Source organism: Notechis scutatus, chromosome 1 (genome assembly GCF_049901735.1).
Source record: "Notechis scutatus isolate UNSWTSFEM ecotype Mainland chromosome 1, rNotScu1.2, whole genome shotgun sequence".
Taxonomy (NCBI): Eukaryota; Metazoa; Chordata; class Lepidosauria; order Squamata; family Elapidae; genus Notechis; species Notechis scutatus.
This window is the reverse complement of record NC_142009.1, coordinates 255579453-255599222: the sequence shown is the minus strand read 5'-3', so window position 1 is coordinate 255599222 and position 19770 is coordinate 255579453. Positions and strand designations below refer to the sequence as shown.

Here is a 19770-nt window from a genome sequence, read left to right as displayed (position 1 = left end):
GTTGTGGAAAAAAGGAGGAAAGAGTATTAGATATGTTTATCACACTGAGTTATTTATGAAAACAGTAAATATGATAATAAATAAAATAAAGAAATAAATAACAACAGACACTTGGAAGCCTGAGTTTCCCAGCCCTATTCAAAGGTCACATCTGTAGCAATCAATATGAAATATGTTACATCTGCATATTCTTGTTTCTAAGAGGACAAAAATATCAAATACTTTCATTACAGATATATACCATAGCTAGCATAGATAACAATAAATAGTAAAAAAAAAATCAAAATATGTTTAATTAGATAGAGCATGGCAGAAAAGCTATGGGGACCTTTCTTCCTATTCGTTGGCAATCCCTCATTCTAACTTTGAAGAGGGAAAAGCAATTAATCCAATGATACCTACTAAAGTATGGTACGGATAATTATTTTTATCTTAAATCAAGTTTACTAAGTTCATAACTCATAACAAACCCAAAGTAATAGGATAGCATTCTAGCTTCCCAGGACACTCAATACAGATTTCAAGGTTGGTATTTTAGAATAAGGAAAACACACCAGCTTTGTGGAGTGCAAGGACTGCTAGACTCACATATTGCAAAAAGGATTCTGGTTATCTTAGAAGGCTTTAACACAAACAACGTTTTAGCCTATTACAATTTGTAATTGAAGACATCTCTTATGCAATCTACTTCTAAGTTGCCACTCTTTCTCTTCTGAGCTTGCTCATTTTCTAGCAGATAGTGATAATACCTAGTTAGGGTAATGAAATATCTGTCAGAAAACCAGCAACTCAGAGAGCAACCCTGAGCTATAAATATTATCCTTTATTGGTACTCTTTCTCCTGCGAGGTGCGCTAATCAAGAAAAATGGTGATTTTTATATCAACTTCTAGTCCTTTGAAAAGCCTCTGAGTTGTTCTTGTGGATTATTAGGAATGAACTCATCACAATAACATTTCGAAAGAGTCACGTGATAAAAAAAATCCCTCTCCACTTTGGAAATGAAGGAAGAACTGGAAAACCAGCTCAACTCTTTCGATTACTTCACTTCACTTGGTCAATGCAAATGTGGGAATGAAGCGGCTCAATAAAAAGCGACAGTCCCACCCACAAAGCAGCATCAGCACCCAAAGACTCAACGGGAAGAGGGTGGAAGAAACAGAGGCAGAGAGAGAGAGAGAGAGAGAGAGGACGGGGGTGTGTGTGAGGAAGAGAAAGAGGCGAGCAAAACGGCGTGAAGCCTCGCCGCCTTTCTTCTCGCCCTCCCCTCTGTCGTGCCGTGACGCAAGCTGTCGGGTAACCCGAAACTGCACATTGGCAGGGCGAGGGTGCGCGCGCGCGCGCAGACCCTGACTCACCCAAATCTTCGCTTCTTCCTCGACTTCTACCCCCCCTCCCCCGCTTTCAATCTTTAAGGCTTCCCTTTTTCAGAACTCTGAGCCATCCTCCCCTCCCCTCCCCCACCCACCCACTCACCCACCCTCGGCATCTCCTTCCCAGTCCCTGGAGTTGGTATGACAGGAACTCATTATGCTGCTTTCCCGACTTTCCCGGGAAGGCAGATAAGCAGGAGGCGGAGGACTTGACAAGGGGAAAAGGCGGTGGCGCGCTCGCGCTTCGCCGAAGCCTGGCCCGCCCTCCATTTCTTTCCAGTCTGACTTTGTCCGACGGATTCCGGGCTGGTTTTTGCTAACCCTTCCCGCCAGCCTGCTTTCCCAGCAGCCATGAACCGCGTGGGGAAGAAAAACGAGGAGACTCTCATCGAGATGGGGCAGACCCACGATGGTGAGTAGGCCAAGAGGAGGGTGGGAGATTTCGTTGTCCCCTCATTTGCAAGAGGATTTCCCAAGGAAGAAAGAAAGTCCCGTCTTTTCATCTCGCCGAGGCGGCGGTTTGGCCAGATCTTGGGAATCTCCCCTGCTGTTTCAACCCCCGCCGTTTCCCTCTTCCGATGTTGAAGGTTTTGGGGCCTTCTGCTTTCGGATATAACGGTGCTAAATCAACCGGCCGGATCCGGGTTGGGTAGGGCGATGGCTTAGCTCGGTCCCGGCCTGATCGTCGGGTTCGAGTGGTAGCCGTGAACGTCAGAAGTTTGCTTTTTTAAAAAAAAATAATTAAAATAAATGGTTTGCTTTAGGCGTGATTTTTCCAGCTGTCCGCCGTGGTGGTGGGGAGAGAAGATCGGTGAAGTTGAGGTTCTGGAGTCAATAAGAAGAAAATTGTGGATTTCCAGGAGGCCATAGCAGGAGGGCACCGCCCTCCTTAAAATGTTGGCATTTCATTACCCCCCCAAAAAAAGCCGCTTCAGATGATCACTCCTGCATTCATTGTTCCACAAGGTTGCACGAATACACGTGCAAACAGGGTGTTGAAGGACAGGCAGCGCTGCATACCTATTTACTAGAAATAACCGGTAGGGAAGTAGGTCTAGACTAGAGAGAGAATACGATGGGCACTGGGTGATTTTAGAGTAGTAACAAAACAGTTAAGGGTTAATAAGCACATTTAACCACAATTCTCCAAGAAAGAGAGAAAAAAAATTGTCCAAGAAAAAAAAATAGTCCCAAAGGTGCATTTTTAGGAGGCACCTGGACTTCCTTGTTTTTCTTTCAAGATGTTTTGCTTCTCATCCAAGAAGCTTCTTCAGCTTCTTGGATGAGAAGCAAAATATCTTGAAAGAAAAACAAGGAAGTCCAGTTGCCTCCTGAAAAAGCACCTTTGGGACAACCACGACCTGTTTAAGAAGAAAAAAAAGGTTTGTGAGGTTTTTTTTAATTGTTTTTGAGACAGATAGATATACCTCCTATGTGAACTTTATTTGGGCCTGGGGTTTGTTCAGTCCCTTTTAAATGAAAAGCATTAAAACGCATGAGAGGTGTGCTATCATAAGAGAGGAAGTAACAAAATGATGGGGAAAAAGAACCTCTTAATAGAATTAGGAAGCAAGCTTTGTCTTTCTTCCCAGGACTGCTTGAAGTGCCATTTCACCTGATGGCATCAGAAGTTACTTTAGACTTTCAGCTTGATGGCCCTGTGTTCCTCTTTTGATATTAACGTTTTATTTTTGTTGTGATCTTTCTGCTCACTTTGTCCTATTTGTCTTCTATGATGTTCTCATTGGAGAAAGATAAAGCAAGATGGAGTGATTATTTGGTTAGGCTTGGACTACAGTGTCAGCTATATGGTACTCCTTTTCCTAGAAAACATTAATTGCAGATATACAGATTATTGAACTTTTTGAAAGTGTCCAAGAAGCACACTGAGTGTTTCAATCATAAGTCCAAGAACTGCAATTGGACTGTCTAGTAATGCCTTTTCAGAATTTAATTGACTTACTGTGGTATCTTTTTGCACTCGGCAGTTAGGTTGTACATTTTACAAACAATGAAGTAGGTATTAAGACATTGTATTTTCAGGTACTACAGAAGTTTATTTATTTACTTAGAAAAATTATTTGCCACCTATCCCAGGTAGGGGAGGTGGGGGTTGAACTTTAATTAATCAATCACCTCTAGTATGAAGCTCCCCCATTGGGTCCCCAAACCATCTTGCAGAGTCAGGGCCTAAGGCTTTTTCAAACATCAAGAGGGTGGGAGCTAATCTCAGTTCAGGGGGTAAGATGTTCCAGAGGACAGGAGCCACAGCAGAGAAGGCTCTTCTCTTGGATCCCATCAGCCAAAATTCCTTGACTGACAGGATCCACCATATGCCCCTCTGTCAGCACAGATGGGATGAGCCAATTGCATCAGGTGAGATGGTTCCTCAAGTAGCCTGGACCCATGCCACGCAGGGCTTTAAAGGTGATAACCAATTGTACCTGGAAGCAAACCAATGTGACTCCTGAAGCAGTGGTATAATATGGGCCACTCTAGAACTTCTCACGCCACTGCACTCTGTGTCAATTCCTTTTGAAGGTAGCCCCATGCAGACCACATTGCAATAGTCGAAACATGAAATGATTAGGGTTTGAGTACCTGCGTGCAGTGACCCTTAGTCCAGGAAAGGCCCCAACTAACACACAAAATGAAGTTATGCAAAGTGTCACCTAGCTGTGACTGCTACCTGCTCTTTGAGTTGCGGATTGGATCTGTCTTGGGAAGTGCTACCCCATCCAAAACTGTTGTAAGTCCCAGATCTTGAAGCTCCATGCATCCAAAGCCATGCAATCTTGCCAGGGTTTAGATGAAGCCTATTGCCCCACATCCAGGTCCCCACCGCCTCCAGTTTCCCACAGCCTCCAGGCACCCTGAGAATGCAGCCATAGCATCTCTTGGATCACCAGGGTGAAGATATAGAGCTGAGTATTGTCAGCATACTGATGATACCTCAACCCATAGTGACAGATGATCTCACTCAAGTATCTTCATGTAGATTTAAAGAGGAGTGCAGAGAATATTGAGCCCTGTGGCACACCACAAAATAGGAGCCAAGGGCTAGCTCTCTTGCTCCTTTTAACACCAATTGGGACTGGCCTTTGAGAAAGAAGCTGGACCAGCATAAGACTCTGCTGGTACAGGTGAAGATGATGGAGTAAGGTAAAAACAGAGCAAAAGAATTTGGAAAAAACAAGTTGCCTAACTCTGGTAGAGAGGAAAACCAAAAAGTAACACTGTACAAATGACACAAACATAACATACTGGAGATTGGTAGCTTGGATTTGTGACTTCAGCAACCGTCTCCCAGAATGGCAATACTGTATAAAAACCTTAACCTCTTTTCACATATAGCAGCTCAACAGATATTTGACTGTATGTGAGCTCTGAAGCTGAGCATTGGGATTGGAAGCAAACAATGTAAAGCTGTAGACTATGTGCAAAGTTATAAAAAATATTCTGGAACAAAGCAGTGTAAAACAACTTTCATTCTGTTGCCAAGAAAACTATTCGGACATGACCACAAATAGCTTGATGTAGAAGTTAAATTAGGTTCTTAGTCCATCCTCAGTGCACTGAGTATTTAGGTCTACTTTTGGTGCAACCTACCTCAAAGAGATGTGTCAGGGAAAAAGTTGGAGAAGAAGCTATACATTGCTAGCTTGAGCTCCCAAAGGGAAGGCAGGGTATAAATTGAACAAATAAAAGTATAAAATAGTCTCCAGGTTTAGAGTTTGACTCAAAGGAGATTTTATCTCCAGCATCTTATTTTAATGACTTAGATTCTTAGTGCTCTTTCTGAGGTAAAAATGATTTAATTGCACAATTTACATCTAATGTCATTGTCAAATTTCATGTTTTATATTTAAGACGAAGCATCAAATTAAATTGCAATAACTCTGTAGTATCAAACTGGGGGGGGGTATGCAAAATAGCTATACATAGTGTGTAGATACTACTTGAAGGTATTAGATTTATTTTCCAAGATAATCAGTACAACTTCAACTTTTATCTATATAAGAAATTAAGTTTGTCTTGGCTCTTAGTTACTATATAGGTGGATCTTTCTCCTTAATACTTTCCTTATGATTCAGATCTTCCAGCAGCCCACCCATTGCTGCTATGATCAAAACCATCCACTTTGCATCTAGGCATTCTTTTCTTTTACCTTTCACCTTTGCTAGCATTATAGACTTCTCAAGAAAGATAGAACTTCTCATAATGTGACAAATACAATGATCTAAGCCTGTTCATTTGTGCCTTTAATTGATTTGTTTGATAATTGATTTGTTTTCTTTTTTGGGCTGTCCATGATAATTTCTGGCATCTTCTCCAACACCAAAATTCAAAAGCATTAATAGTGTTCTGACCCAACCGGATTCCCAGAGAGCAAACACAGACAAAGGCAGCAGCCCCCACCTTTTAAGATTTAATCACAATTCTGTTCCTTTATAGATAAAAGGCTGCTTTCCAACAATTAGCTCCGACAAGAAAGAGCCTTGCCAAGTTGTTTGTCAAGGCTGCCCAAAACCCAGAGATAAGAACTAATTTACAGAATTCTCCAAACACAACTAAGATGTCCACCAGTTGAGTTTCAGAGCTTCTTTGCTTTCTGCTTTTATCCTCTTGAGGGAGGGGCCATTACCTTGCAGTCTTACTCCCAAGTCACCTGTGCTGCTGTAATTGTTCTTTCCTCTGAGTAATCCTTCGTGCACATGCACTTGGCACAGGCTCCTCTGGAACCTCCTCATCATTGCTGCCAGCCCCCACAATCTCTGAAGGCAGCATCCACTCCCTGATGGTCCTGGCCCCTCATCTCCTCAGCCGTCCGCACCTGCTGCTGGCTAACCACAACAAATAGTCTTTTTTTTTCCTGTTTCTTCAAAGTTCAACTTTCACTTCAAAGATCAGCAGTTCATTTCATGCCATTGTCATACCCATGTGTTTTGGATTAGTGTAACATGATCTTTGGATCCAGAGCCACACTATTCTATTGCATTAAATTAGACATTGCATTGAATTTAGGCATCACCAGCCTGTTCTCAAATTATCTACTACTTTATAATAATACAAGTGTAATACTGGCTATTCCTATTAATGTATTTTTCATGAATTTATTACACTACTCTTCACAGTAATTAGAACCAGAACTTCCATTGGTAAGGGATGCAGTTGTAAAGCATGATATATCAGATGGGCATCAAACTTGCATTGTCACGTTGCCATCACGTGATGGTTCATGACATTTTTTCCCTTCGCGAGCTGGGGTGGGTGTGGACTGCGTGTGATGCATCCGGCTCGCAGGCCACCAGTTTGACAGCCTTGACATAACGTGTTCATGCAGCTTAGCAATGGAAATTCTGGTACTTAACAATTGCTGTCTTTAAGTAAATCCTACAACATTGTTAAGTGTCAGGTCACATTATATTGATGCTGAATGAGTGGTCCTTTTACCCAGCTGGCATTTATGACATTACAATTTCTGGGCTCATGTGTCACCATTTACAGATTCCTATCAGCTTCCTCATCGATTTTGCTTATAGGAAGCCAGCAAAAAAGATTACAAATGTTGATCACATGATGCCAGAATGCTACGAGCTTGTAAATGCAAGCTGGATATAAATACCATTCATTAAGCATCTTCTTAATTTGAATAGACACTGAATGAATAGTTGTTAGGCAAGGACCATCTGTGCACAGAAAATACTGCAACAATTGTGGAAATCGCTACTTCAGTAACTGTTAACAATACATCAATAATTGCTTGGTCCAGCTATTTTATTGCATATACACTAGTTAAAGGATATACTTATTTGGATGTGTAGAAAAAAGTGACTGCCATTGGAAGGTGACTGCTATAGGAAAATGTGAAATTAATGCAGTTAGTTTGTTGAGGACACCTATCTAGTAAAGAGTCTTTGTACTGTCAGATTCTAGAGCAGGGGTTGCCAACCTTCTGGACCTCAGGGATCACCAAACTCATAATTTTAAATCCCAGGGACCACTAACCGGTTCTGTGAGTGTGGCTTGGTGGTCATGTGGCTTGTATGTAAATATAAATATTTATATAAATATTGAATTTTTTATAAAAAAAGAGCACCTTTTACCCAAAATCAGGCAAAGCAGGCAGGCAGATTGAGTTGCTCACAGAATCACAGATTCATTCAGAGATCTATCTATCTGCCATTGGCTAGCTCAGTCTGTCACATAAAATTTGCTTGCAAGCAAACTCACAAAATTAACTCACAACACACCATGTATGTAAATATTGATTTTTTTTTAATAAAAAAGAGCAACTTTTACCCAAAATCAGGCAAAGCAAGCAGACAGATTGAGTTGCTTACAGAATCATTCAATGATCTATCTATCTGCCATCGGCTACCTGAGTCTGTTACATAAAATTTGCTTGCCATGAGTCTGCACTGAATAACAGAACTTTCAGTCCTAAAGGAGGTTCGGCTGTGCTTAAAAGCAGAGCCGAAGATCTAAAGACTAGCTAGAAAGCAAGAAATCCAACCATTTCCTGCTTCCTAGCTAATCTAAATCTCCCGGCAAAGCAGAACAGATAATTTTCAGAAAAAGGAAAAATAGCAATTTAGCAGGCAAGTTTGCCGGGTAAGGAGTGAGTGGGCAGGGAGTGTGCCCACGGGTCACGTGGGCAACGCAGCCTTGTGTATCATTGCTTTTTGGGGGGGGGTTATTCTGGGGGTGAGATTTCTCTGCGGCCCACCAAAATTTTCTCACGACCCACCAGTGGGCCATGGTCCACTGGTTGGCGACTACTGTTCTAGAGAAGCTTGAGAAATCCCAATATCATTACATGATACTACTGATGAGCAGGTTGATGGTTAATAAGTGAAGATATAATGTATGCAAAGTAACTGTTCATCTGAATACAAGTTGAAAAATATGGCTTTCGCTCATGCTAGAATAGATTGGACTCCTTTGAAAAGAAAGGCACATTTTGGGGAGATTTCTTCTGATCCTGACTTCAGTGCTAGATATCCAAGTTAATAGCAACTCAGCATGTTGACTTTTTAGTTGTATATTATTTATAAACAGGATATCACAGTTCATCCTCAATTAGCCTGCTTACTATTAGGTTCATTTGTTGCGGTTTTCTTGTCACTTCCAAATTTGCTTGGACAAGAGACAGGATGTTGTTTGTTGCTTTGTCTGAATATTGGAATTTCCTACTTAGGGACATTTGCCTAGTGTTTCCTTGTTTGGCCTCCCACTTTAGTATTAAAAATTCCTGTTTAATTCTTTGCTTTTGAAAAGCCAACTTTGTTGATTTCCTCCCACAATTATATGCAATCTTCCTGGCATTTACTCCCCCTTCTCATTTTTCCTGATTTTTTTTAAATTTCATTCTGTTTTATTAACATTTTGTAAATATATTTTTATGTTAATTTATATTACTTTTTTTAACTTAATCTTAGCTTTCTAACTTGTCTTGGACTACATGATGAAAAGTATGATATAAATAGAAGGCAGTTATAAATAAAAGGCAAAATTACATTGTGTTTTCCTAAGCTGTTTGCCCCTGCAGTGAACATGATAATTCTGGTACTGACATTTCCTTTTTCTACCTTTGAGTTTCACCTTTTATTCTGATGAGCCATATTCAACAGCCTATGAAATAGTTTGAAATATACAGGTAATCCTTGACTTATGACCACAATTGAGCCCAAAATTTCTGTTGCTCGGTGAGACATTTGTTAAGTGAGTTTTCCTCATGTTATGACTTTGCTTGCCGCATTTGTTAAGTGAATCACTGCAGTTGTTAAATTAGTAACATGGTTGTTAAGTGAATCTGGCTTCCCCATTGACTTTGCTTGTCAGAAGATTGCAAAATACGGTCACATGACCCAGGGACACTGCAAGTGTCATAGCAAGTTGCCAAGCATCTGAATGTAAATCATGTGATCATGGGGATGCTTCAGTGGTCATAAGTGTGAAAAATGGCCATAAGTCCCCTTTTTCAGCACCGTTGTAACTTTGAACCATCACTAAATCAACTGTTGTAAGTCAAGGACTATCTGTACAACAGTGCTGAAAAGGATTATGCCTCTCTGTTCTTCAGAGACTATGTATATAATGTAATGGAAAAAATTAAGTGATAAAGGAAACGTTATTGCTCATAAGCAGTGCACCTCAGCTCCAAGTACTGATGACAAGTCACCAGGCCCTGGGGTGCCAAAACCCCAAAGCCATTCAACACCATCCAGACCCTACAATCTCCAGGAATTTGGTCATCAAGGCAAGAACATTGCCCACCCAGCCAGGGGTAGACATCTGTAGCTGGATATCTTCAGCATACTGATGATATTGTACCTTGTCTTATCTTGTCTTAGATGACCTCACTCAGCAGTTTCATATAGGTCACTGCAAATGCCTAGGACTCAACTTCTCCTTGCCCACCAAAACAAACTGGCCACAGCAAAAATCCCGCTCCACGTCCCTAAAGTCAGTCCAGAAGGATACCATGGCCGGGGTCACTGAGAGATCTAGGAGTGTCAGGATAGGTAGGTACATCACTTCCATTCCAAGTGTTCCATTATGATCATTTTGGCTCAGTGCTAAACCTTAGCCTGAACCAGGCTGAAAAGAGTCAAGATAACCCTCTTCACCCAGGATACCCTGAAGCTGCATATGACAACCACCCCTTAATAACCTTCTGCAAAGATGGAAAGTTGGAGATGGGACAAAAGTTGTATAGTGTGGCGTGGCTAGGATGGACTTTTGAGAAGTTGTTAGTACCCTCATAATGAGATGAGATGTACCAGCATAAGTTGAAAGTAAAAATATGTTACTATCATTGCACTGGAAAATATGTTTATAGGATGATTTGAGAAACATTTCACTTTTTGAAAACATTGTGTAAATTATTTATAGCATTTCTAAGTCATTTTCCTGAAGCAGACTGTAATGGAATTATTTCTCAATGACTAAGGGAAAGGTTAATATTTACAAAGTACATAGCTGATGGTATTCTAAAAGCTTTTACTGAGTATGTTCTGTAAGAGAAGAAAAATCATTATGTTTAATTTTGCACTGCATTTTCTGACTGTTCTTCCTTGAAGAAAACTGCAGTGATAATTTTCTTGACATTTTCCCATCAACAGTAAAGAGGTCATGTTTTGTCTTCAAGCTCTTTATTCAAGAGATGAAGCACATTATATTTGAACTTGACCCCCCCACCCAGAAACTTTGGCCTTCTGCTTTGCAATTTTTATTTTATATCTTGAAGATGTATTAAGCTATTCGGATACTGTTGGATCCAAGTAATATCAAACAAAACTTTTCTTTCTATCATGCCAGTAAATACCAAGGGCATCCATTGCAAGTCAACATTTTATTAAAATGCAAAACAGTATTATGACTTAAACTCTGACCCTTATCTGTCAAAGCATGTCAGTACCCCCCCCCCTCAAAAAAAAAAAAAAGATAAGAGTTCACAGCACAACATATATTTTATGGTTTGTCATTTTTTGTCCCAACACATATTCATAGCATTTGTATATGCAAATACATGGAACTATAATCTCCCAGTCATATAACTGGGTCCGGGAAAATAAAAGGGGTCGCGGAATAAGAGGGGGGGAGCAGCGCCCTGGGCCCGGGGCAAAGGGGGGGGCCCGGCCGCCCCCCGCGCGTCGCCGCCGCCGTCTGGGGGGGGCCCTTCGCGCGCCCGAGGGCAGGCGGAAGTGCCGGGGGGAGAGGGGCGCCCCCCTCCTGGGCCTGGCGGGGGCTGGAGGCAGACACCTGGGAGGGAGGCACCGAGGTGGGGGGGGGGGCCTGGGGGGGGGCGGCCGCGGAACCCCTGCGCGGCAGGTGGGTTACTGGATACAAATATACATTCCCTCAGCTTGGGAGCAGTAGAATGTTTGGAAGAAAAGTTTCTCTCTCTCTCTCTCTCTCTCTCTCTCTCTCTCTCTCTCTCTCCTTCTCCCTCTCTCCTTCTCCCTCTCTCTCTCTCCCTCTCTCTCAAAACTGAAAAAGTTATTTTTTGATAATCTTTCCATCCAGTCCCCAGCTGTCATCCTTTTAAAGTGCCTATTTTTAATGACAATGTCAATAAGCATGATACTGAAAACAAATTTAAAAAATCAGTAAAGCTATTCAGATAAGCCTTTAAAACTTCTATTTTTCTTTAAAAATGCAGGTGTTTCCTTATCTTATGAATGAGTGGCTGCTTGACTTCAAAAGAAACTTTGGAATGGTGTTACATTTGCTTTGCATATTTCTTTAAGTTTAGGAAAGGTGACTTGGTGTAGATTTCTATAAAGCCAGGAAATAGCCACCCACTTCCTCTCTTCTGCCCTTTGACTGAAAAATGAAGTTGTGGTTATTCATCGTAAGTCATATCGCAGGTCAGATGCTATTGAAGGACCAAGATAAGCTAACTTAAAGACCTATGAGTTGCTTTTTAGAGTGGCATAGTAGGCTCTTAAAGGGCTAGTAAAAGTATTGTAGACAATTGTGTTATAGCACCACACAAATCTTCCTTTAAACTATTTCCTTCAGCTCTGCACAAAGATGGAATTTCTTCTTGCCTTAGGTGAGCAAAAGGATAGAAATTTTCAAATTTAGATGCCTCGAATGTATTACTTATTGTCTTTAAAGTGTTTGAATGAGGTAAGATACCAGTACATATCAGAAATAAATAATTTCACAGAGATTATGGCTGTAATTGCATTTGTTGTCATGCTTAATTTAATCATGGTTTATTTAGCTCAGCTTGGGGAGTGGGGTTCATAATACATTGTACCATAAACTGTCATCCTTTTAAAGTGCCTATTTTTAATGACAATGTCAATAAGCATGCTATATAATATAATTAATATTTTATACATAGAATTAAAATTTAAACTCTGAAACCCAAATTTTGGATATGGCATGTTTTCTATATAAGCTTAGAGTCTAAGAATAGTTTCTAGTTAGAATTAAGTTCTTCACTTTTACTTTAAAAGTAATTTTATAGTTATTCTATAATTGAGGCATATTCCCAATATTTTATTCTGGAGTTGTTATTAAACACTTTTTAAAAGGATAAAAAATAATACAAGCTAATATTAAATTAGAGAAATAAAAGAAAAACGTGGAAGAGAAAGCTAAAAAAAAAGTAAAAAAAAATTAGAAATGAATGAAAAAAGATACAAGGAGGTAGCTTCTAATCTTTATAGCAGTTGTTAATCCAATTTTAAGTTTACATCTTAATCTATGGTAACAACGTAACTCTTTTTTCTATATCTTGCCTAATCATCAAAATGATAGATCACAAGTTCATTTTTTCCCTGTTTCGTGAAAAAAAGGCAACAAGAGGTTTCAGTCAGCATGCATAACCACTTCCATAGTATTACCAGAAAATCATGAAAACTATGTGATGCTAATAGTTTTGCACATGCTAAGGAAACTGGTATAATAAACCTGTTTAAAGGTGGCAATTGTTACATGTGTTGCCATGTAACATGCAATTTATTTCTTCCACACTCTCCCAGTAAATGTGAGATAAATTAGGGATTTGGGCCTTGTATATTTCAGAAATTTTTCAGACGTGCTTCCCAAGAGAACACAATCTCCATAAGAACCTCAGGCTTCTTTTCTAGGCTTCTTTAGAGTCTGGAATTGAGGTTTTAAGGAGTCTTTTCATTAGCTAATGTGATTTTTAAATCTATGGCACTTTTAATTTCATGAATATATGGCAGGTCTTGCACTTCTGCCTGGTTCAAAATGATTTTTTTTTTTTTCAGAATCATGTTTTGAAGCAGGAACAGCTCTAATGACTACTCTCAGGGGGTAGTACTTAACCAAATGCATTTTTGGTTTGTTGAACATCTCTTACAGAATAATTAACCTACCCTTGGGATGATGCCTACATTATGTTTGCGTGTTTATCATGTATCCAGCTCACAGTAACAATGTATGTGTATACATATTGAAAATACGAAATAAGAAATATATTATTATTTTAACCGAGTGACTGAAGTGATACAATGACGTACGATACATGCTCATCAGTAATTTGGTTAGAAATTGTTCACATTTACTCCATATTATTACATGAAGGGAATAGAGTAATATCTATCACTATACGGTAGTTACAGAAATTTTCAGAAGGCATAAAGTTGTTCTTTCACATGATTTACAAACATAAAATATATCAACATTAAAATGTTGAATATTATTTGTATGGAATTTGTTAAAGGGGCACTGGGATAGGGAACTTAAAGGACTTAAGGACTGGTTTTTAAATTTAATTTTGTAGCATGCATTATCAAGCAGATAATTGCTATTCATTATCTTGCTGATATTAATGAGCAGAAACTTCGGAAAAGGGCACTAAGGAAGTATGAGATGGATAAGGCAATTTTGAATTCAGCAGATTGAGTTATTCTGTTGCTCCAGATAATTCCAATTTTATTTTCATTTCTTGATGATATGCTAGATTCATCAACGCTTGACTCCTATAACAGATAAACACCAGTAATATTTTTGTTGCTGTTACTCAGAATTTCATGGTTTGTGCAGGACATTTCCTGATTCTCCCATATGGGTATACTCTGCAGGATATATTGATGATTGGTCAGTGCAAGATTACAGTTTTATACTGTTGGCCTGGCATGTAAAATCGTATGATTATCTCAACTTGGAATTGTTGTAACAACTAGTCTAAATAGAAATATATGATCATACATACATGTATGTATGCAAGGTGGATGGATTGATTCAGTTACAGTGGCAATAAGTGCATTGTTAAAAATCCTGACAGATCATCAAGGAGAAAAATTGATATAGTGATTAAGCATTGATAGTGACTGGATCTATACATGCATGTAAAACATTCCTTAAAACATAAAACATTCCTTAAAACTTTAAAGACTAGCTGCCATTGAAAGATCAAATAAATAATTTTCTTTTTAAATGTTAACTTTGGAACTTTGGAAAAATATTTTCCCCAAGTAGCCTAGGATTCGGCATTCCTGTCGCAAAATAAATTTTATATTGTTGAAGATTCTTTTCCTAAGCTCATGTTGAATTTAATGATTTTGGGGACTAATTTCACAAGGAGACAATTGAAAACAAAATATTTGTCAGATACCTTGGAGTTAAATACTGAAATCTGTTACACAGCTTATCATGTTTATCTAGAATTTCTTAATTTGGTCAGTGTGTTCTTTATTCATTCAATTTTTCAACATTTCTGATAAGAGTATATTCGTTGGGACTGTTCAGGAACCCTAATATTTACAGGTACAGTGCTATTTTATAATTTGGCATTCTAAGTTGTGATTTTTTTTCCCAGCAGAACTGTTTTAATATTAGGAACATTTTAGAAGTATCAAGAATATGGCAAGATGTTAGAACTGCCTGTATAAGTGACTGCCCATAAATTTCACACTGGTCTTTAATTTTTTTTCTCAGTTTGATTTGGGAAATTATACAGTGATCTCTGGTTTGTTCTTCAAAGAGGTTTTCTAAACCACAAGTTAGGAGATCCAAGAAGCTATAGTTAGCAAATGTTGAGCAAGCCTTACAACTAAATGCAGAAAATAGATACTTAAAAAAAATGACGACAAAGCTATGATAAAGCTAACAGCCATTTCTTAATTTGTCATGAGCATATCCCAAAGCTAAATGGTAAAGGGATTTCACAATTATTTCAAGGAGAGAAAGATTACATTTCTAAATTTAAAACTACACTCAGAAATAAAATATGTTGGATTCAAACACCCCCAATCCTGGAAGATTATACTGGCTAACGATAATAGAAATTGTAATCAAATACATCTGAAGCACTTCATTTTGGGGAAATTGATTTTTTTTTTTGAGATTATTTAGAATAAAAATGGAAAGCTAGTTTTGTTTGTTTTAAGCTATCTTGAGAATTTAAAAGCCATCACTCTGCTAAACAAATAATTCCCTCAACACTGATCAACTATTACAAAGTCTGCACTACTATTACTGTTAATCTTCTCATCACTCCTTGTCACCCATCCCCTTCCACTTGTGACTGTATGAATGTAACTTTGTCGCTTGTATCCTTACGATTTATAGACTGTTTCCTAGTCTGATTTGATTGCTTATTGTACCCTATGACTATTATTAAGTGTTGTACCTTACGATTCTTGACTCTTGATGAATCTATCTTTTCATTTATGTACACTGAGAGCATTTGCACCAAGACAAATTCCTTGTGTGTCCAACCACACTTGGCTAATAAAGAATTCTATTCTATTCTATTCTAAAAAAAATGGAAATATAAAAGTGATTTCCACATTAATGTTATTTGTTTGTTATTTTGCTTGTATACTATTGCTAAAAATCTCTTAGTAATTTATTAAATTAAAATCTAAAATTAAACCTTAGAAATACTTAAAATAGCAATTGAAACCAAAACCGGACAAGTAAAACTATTAATAAGCTAATCAACACTAAAAAATTTGTGCAGAATAAGTCTTTTAAGAGTGTTTTAAAAAGCCTATAGGGAATGCATTCGAAAAACTTAGTTCAGCAGCAGAGAAGTCCCAATTCTAAATCCCTGCTTTGTAACTTAGACTAGTCTTCTCAGATGATCTCCGTAAAGGTGAAGATTCATCATAAAGAAAGAAGCATGTTTTCTCAAATTGAATGGTGCAAGCCGAAGCTTTTTAAACTTTCAGATGGGTGGACTTCAATTCTAAGAATTCTGACTTGGCAATTCTAGGAATTGAAGCCCACACACCTGAAAGTTTCCAAAACACTGGTCTAATGATCAGCACTAGGTATTGGTCCATACATGAATTGGCAACCAGCTTTAAACACCAGTGATATTTCTCCCCACCCCCCACAAATCAACCTGTCAGGCTTTATACAACTGAGGTTTCCAGAGCAGGCACAAAAGCACTCCCTATAGAATCTCTAATAGTGGTCAACCCTAGAGTTATCATCACATATCTTTTGATGGACATGTTCCTGAAAGAGATTCCTTTGGCCTATCACATGAATTGATAAAACATGTTCTTGGATTTGCTTCAGTTGGAGAGCAACAGTGAAATTTGGGTTCAGAAGCAATCTCAACTACATCTATCCTTATAGAATGGATTTCCATTCAGAATAAGTCCATTTATGATGCCTCTGGAATTAGAATGTTTCATGATAAACAAGTCTGTCTAATGGTTCATATCCATTAGCTAGGAGTGAAGGTTGGATTCACAGATCATAAACAATTATGGCTGGTTTTACTCATGCATTTTAACATCAAGCATTGGTATAATTTTAAGCACAATTTGCAATAAACCAGTGTTTAAGAAGATGTGTTACCATAGCTACACTGAGCTGGGAAAGGCAGTTGAGAGATTTGTTGTGAATAAGGGAACTGAGAACCAAACAAGCAATAGGAAGAAAGATTTAAACAGAAACATTTAACCAAAGTTGGGCAATGCCACAAAGCTACAGCCCATCTAAACCACATCCAAAAGCTACTGTTTCTGCTAGAACAGTGCAACTTGAAAATCTGTTGTGACATTAGTCTGAATGCAGTTCCTAGAGGAGGGAAACCAAAATGTTTCCTTTTTTATTATTGTATGATTTAACAAAATTTCTGAAGAACAGTGTAAACCACTAGTGTTGCAACATCACATTGTCATATGATGTATTGCAACTTTCTCCCCCTTTGCTAAACCAGGCGTGGCCGTGGCCATTGTGTGATGCATCCGATCCATGAGCTGTGAGTTTGACATCCCTGGTGTAAACTATATTTCACTGTAGAAATAATACATGTTATTATCACTTTGGCTTTTACTGAATTTCTGCTTTACTGTATATGTAATTTAAATGCCTGCCATTTGCTTGTCAAAATCTCTTACCACTTTTCAGAGAAAGGATTGTGAATACTTTATAGCTGTTATAATCCCTACTGTCCCTTTTGTCATTTTGGGAGACTCTCAAAATCTGGTTATGTTATCAGACCTGGCGTTCTCAGGGAACTGAAGTTTTGCTTAGATGGCTCCATTATTGAGATGTCCTTTTTTATCCTCTGTTTATGTTGGCCTTTGCATATTTGTTTTTATACTACTTATTTCTTAATGTAAAAAATAGTCACAATAAAAAGTGGTTTTTTAAAAAGCTTAAAATCTACTTTTTTGTGACTACTTTTTATGAACTATTCACAGCAATATTGGGAGCTGGAACTTGGCCTCTCAACCATCTGGATAGCATGGTGATGTGATTAGGAAAGACAGATGTGCGTTTATGAAGGTGGTTTTGGAATTTTATGGCAGTAATGGAAATAGGAAACAAATTATTTATATACCCACTCTTGCTATCCTTTAAAATGGTCCTGAAATTGTGCCATTAACATTTGGAAGTAAAACCTGGCATGGTTTGAATATAAATTTAGGTATGGATATTTAAAACTATTGATATTTGAAACAGTATGAAATAACAAACTACAATAACTAGAGTTTGACGTAGTAATTTGTATTTATCAATTCTGTTAAAATTAATTATCATTTGAGTCTGATTGACAGAACAAACCAAGATGAATCTAAAATGAAAATAAAAGCTGTTCAACTCTTTCATAAAGCCACACTGGTGACAAAGGGAAGAACTCACTGCAGAACTCACTGGACTCCGTTTTCAGAGTTATATAGTTTTATACCAAACCAGCTCCTTCTTTGATACATTTCAAGATGCAGGAATAATTCAAGGATACTATATTGTCCATATCTAATGAAGCAATAATAATTCCTGAGACAAGTTGGTTTGAATTAATTTTGTATTCTGGTTCTTTCTTTTTGTGTATGTTTTAATTCAGTTTTAACACCTGACAACATCCCAGACTAATCTCTGTGGTCTTCTTGTTACTGTTTTTAGAAGTGGTTTGTCATTGCCCACTTCCTTGAGCTAACAGAAAGTAATAGTTACCCAGATTTATGCTTAAGGCAGACTAGAGTTCACAGTTTGCTGGTTTTTAGCTGGGTGCTAGCCCACAACAATAAACTGACTCTCAGTTGTAGGTTAAAGTCGCCCCTTCTATCCATGCCACACCCTTGCACACTCTTCCTGACATGAACTGCACTTCTTATCCAAATACCTTATCTGGCTCATTTCACAGCCTCACACACCTGATCTATGCCGTACTTCTCATGTACCATTTCACACCTTTATGTACCCACCCTGCACTACAACCTTGTTCATTCTCCCTCACCTGTGCTGCATCTCTCATGCCCACCCTCACACCCTCCCTGATTCACACAATGCATCTTGCACATTCTCATGTACCCTCCCTAACCTGAATGATATCTTCCAGACCCTCCATGAACTGTACTGCACCTTTTTCATACATCCTGACCTTTACAATGGCAACTAGGACTTCAGGGACCACATCTCTTAGTCATGGAGATTCTGATCCCACTGCCTAAAGTTGAAGTTGTTATTGGTTGTTTGGGAGAATGTCTTCTAAGTATTGGCACTTTACAGTTGCAGAATATTTTTACCAGGGATATTAACCTACTACTTTTGTCACGGTCATTTTGACATTAATAATAATTCTAATTTATTAAACTTGTATGCAGCCCAACTTCCAGTGATCTGGGTGGCTCACAACAAATAAAGACATTATAATAAAATAAGTAAACAATGGCAAGTGGGTATACCTTTTCATAGGCATTTGAAAATTATAAAGTTTTACTGTTGCATTATTTGAAAAACTGTATGATGTTTGTTTGCTTAATATTTTAATACATTTAAAATCAAGGGTTTTGGTGTGTATCTATATGTCTTATATAAACAAATGAAAACAATATTTAAAATATGAAACATGAGAAGTAAACATACTTTTTTCTATATTATTCAGGGGAAGAAAGTAATGGACCTTTGTTTGAAAGTACATCAAATACAGATTCAGAATTTCCTGGCAATTCTGAGGTAAGCTTTTATTGTGAATATCAATGGTTTTATAAAATTAGATTGGATATTGATGGAAGTTACTTGATAATAACTATAAATATTGCCAAACTACATTTGTATGTTTTTTTAAAATTAGTATTTATTTAAAAATGCTATTTAAACATATATTTATGATAATAAGATTGTGAATCCTTGTGGGTTGTGGCTCTACATCTTCTGCTTTTCAAAAAAGATTTCAGTTCTTTCAATTCCAAACCAATACATCTGGAGGAGACCATATTGAGCAGAACTGTGTATATATATATGTGTGTGTGTGTGTGTGTGTGTGTGTGTGTGTATGTATGTATGGTATTCAGCTTTGTTCGGGTATTTTCCCACGTAATTATAGTTGTGCTTTTAAAGTTGTAGCAACATTTCGGCAGAATCTTATCTGCCATCATCAGGCTTCTGTATTGTGTTCCTCTGGCACAGCAGTAGGCTAGCCCCAAATTTAAAACTGAAAC

General features: G+C 38.1%; 1 protein-coding gene across 10 annotated transcripts in view; it reads left to right on the top strand.

Moving 5' to 3' along the window:
- Positions 1 to 1319: 1319 nt before the first annotated feature.
- Positions 1320 to 19770, top strand: part of ANO5 (anoctamin 5) — a 71782-nt gene continuing 53331 nt past the window's right edge. For 3 of the 10 annotated variants that reach the window (XM_087951102.1, XM_087951101.1, XM_087951098.1), the window contains exons 1-2: positions 1320 to 1784; positions 19215 to 19285. In XM_087951102.1, coding sequence (XP_087807228.1) covers positions 1724 to 1784; positions 19215 to 19285 — 132 coding nt within the window. In that variant the 5' untranslated portion in view covers positions 1320 to 1723. The remainder of the gene's footprint in view (positions 1785 to 19214; positions 19286 to 19770) is intronic. The other 7 variants (XM_087951097.1, XM_087951096.1, XM_087951093.1 and 4 more) reach the window with 4 other exon arrangements.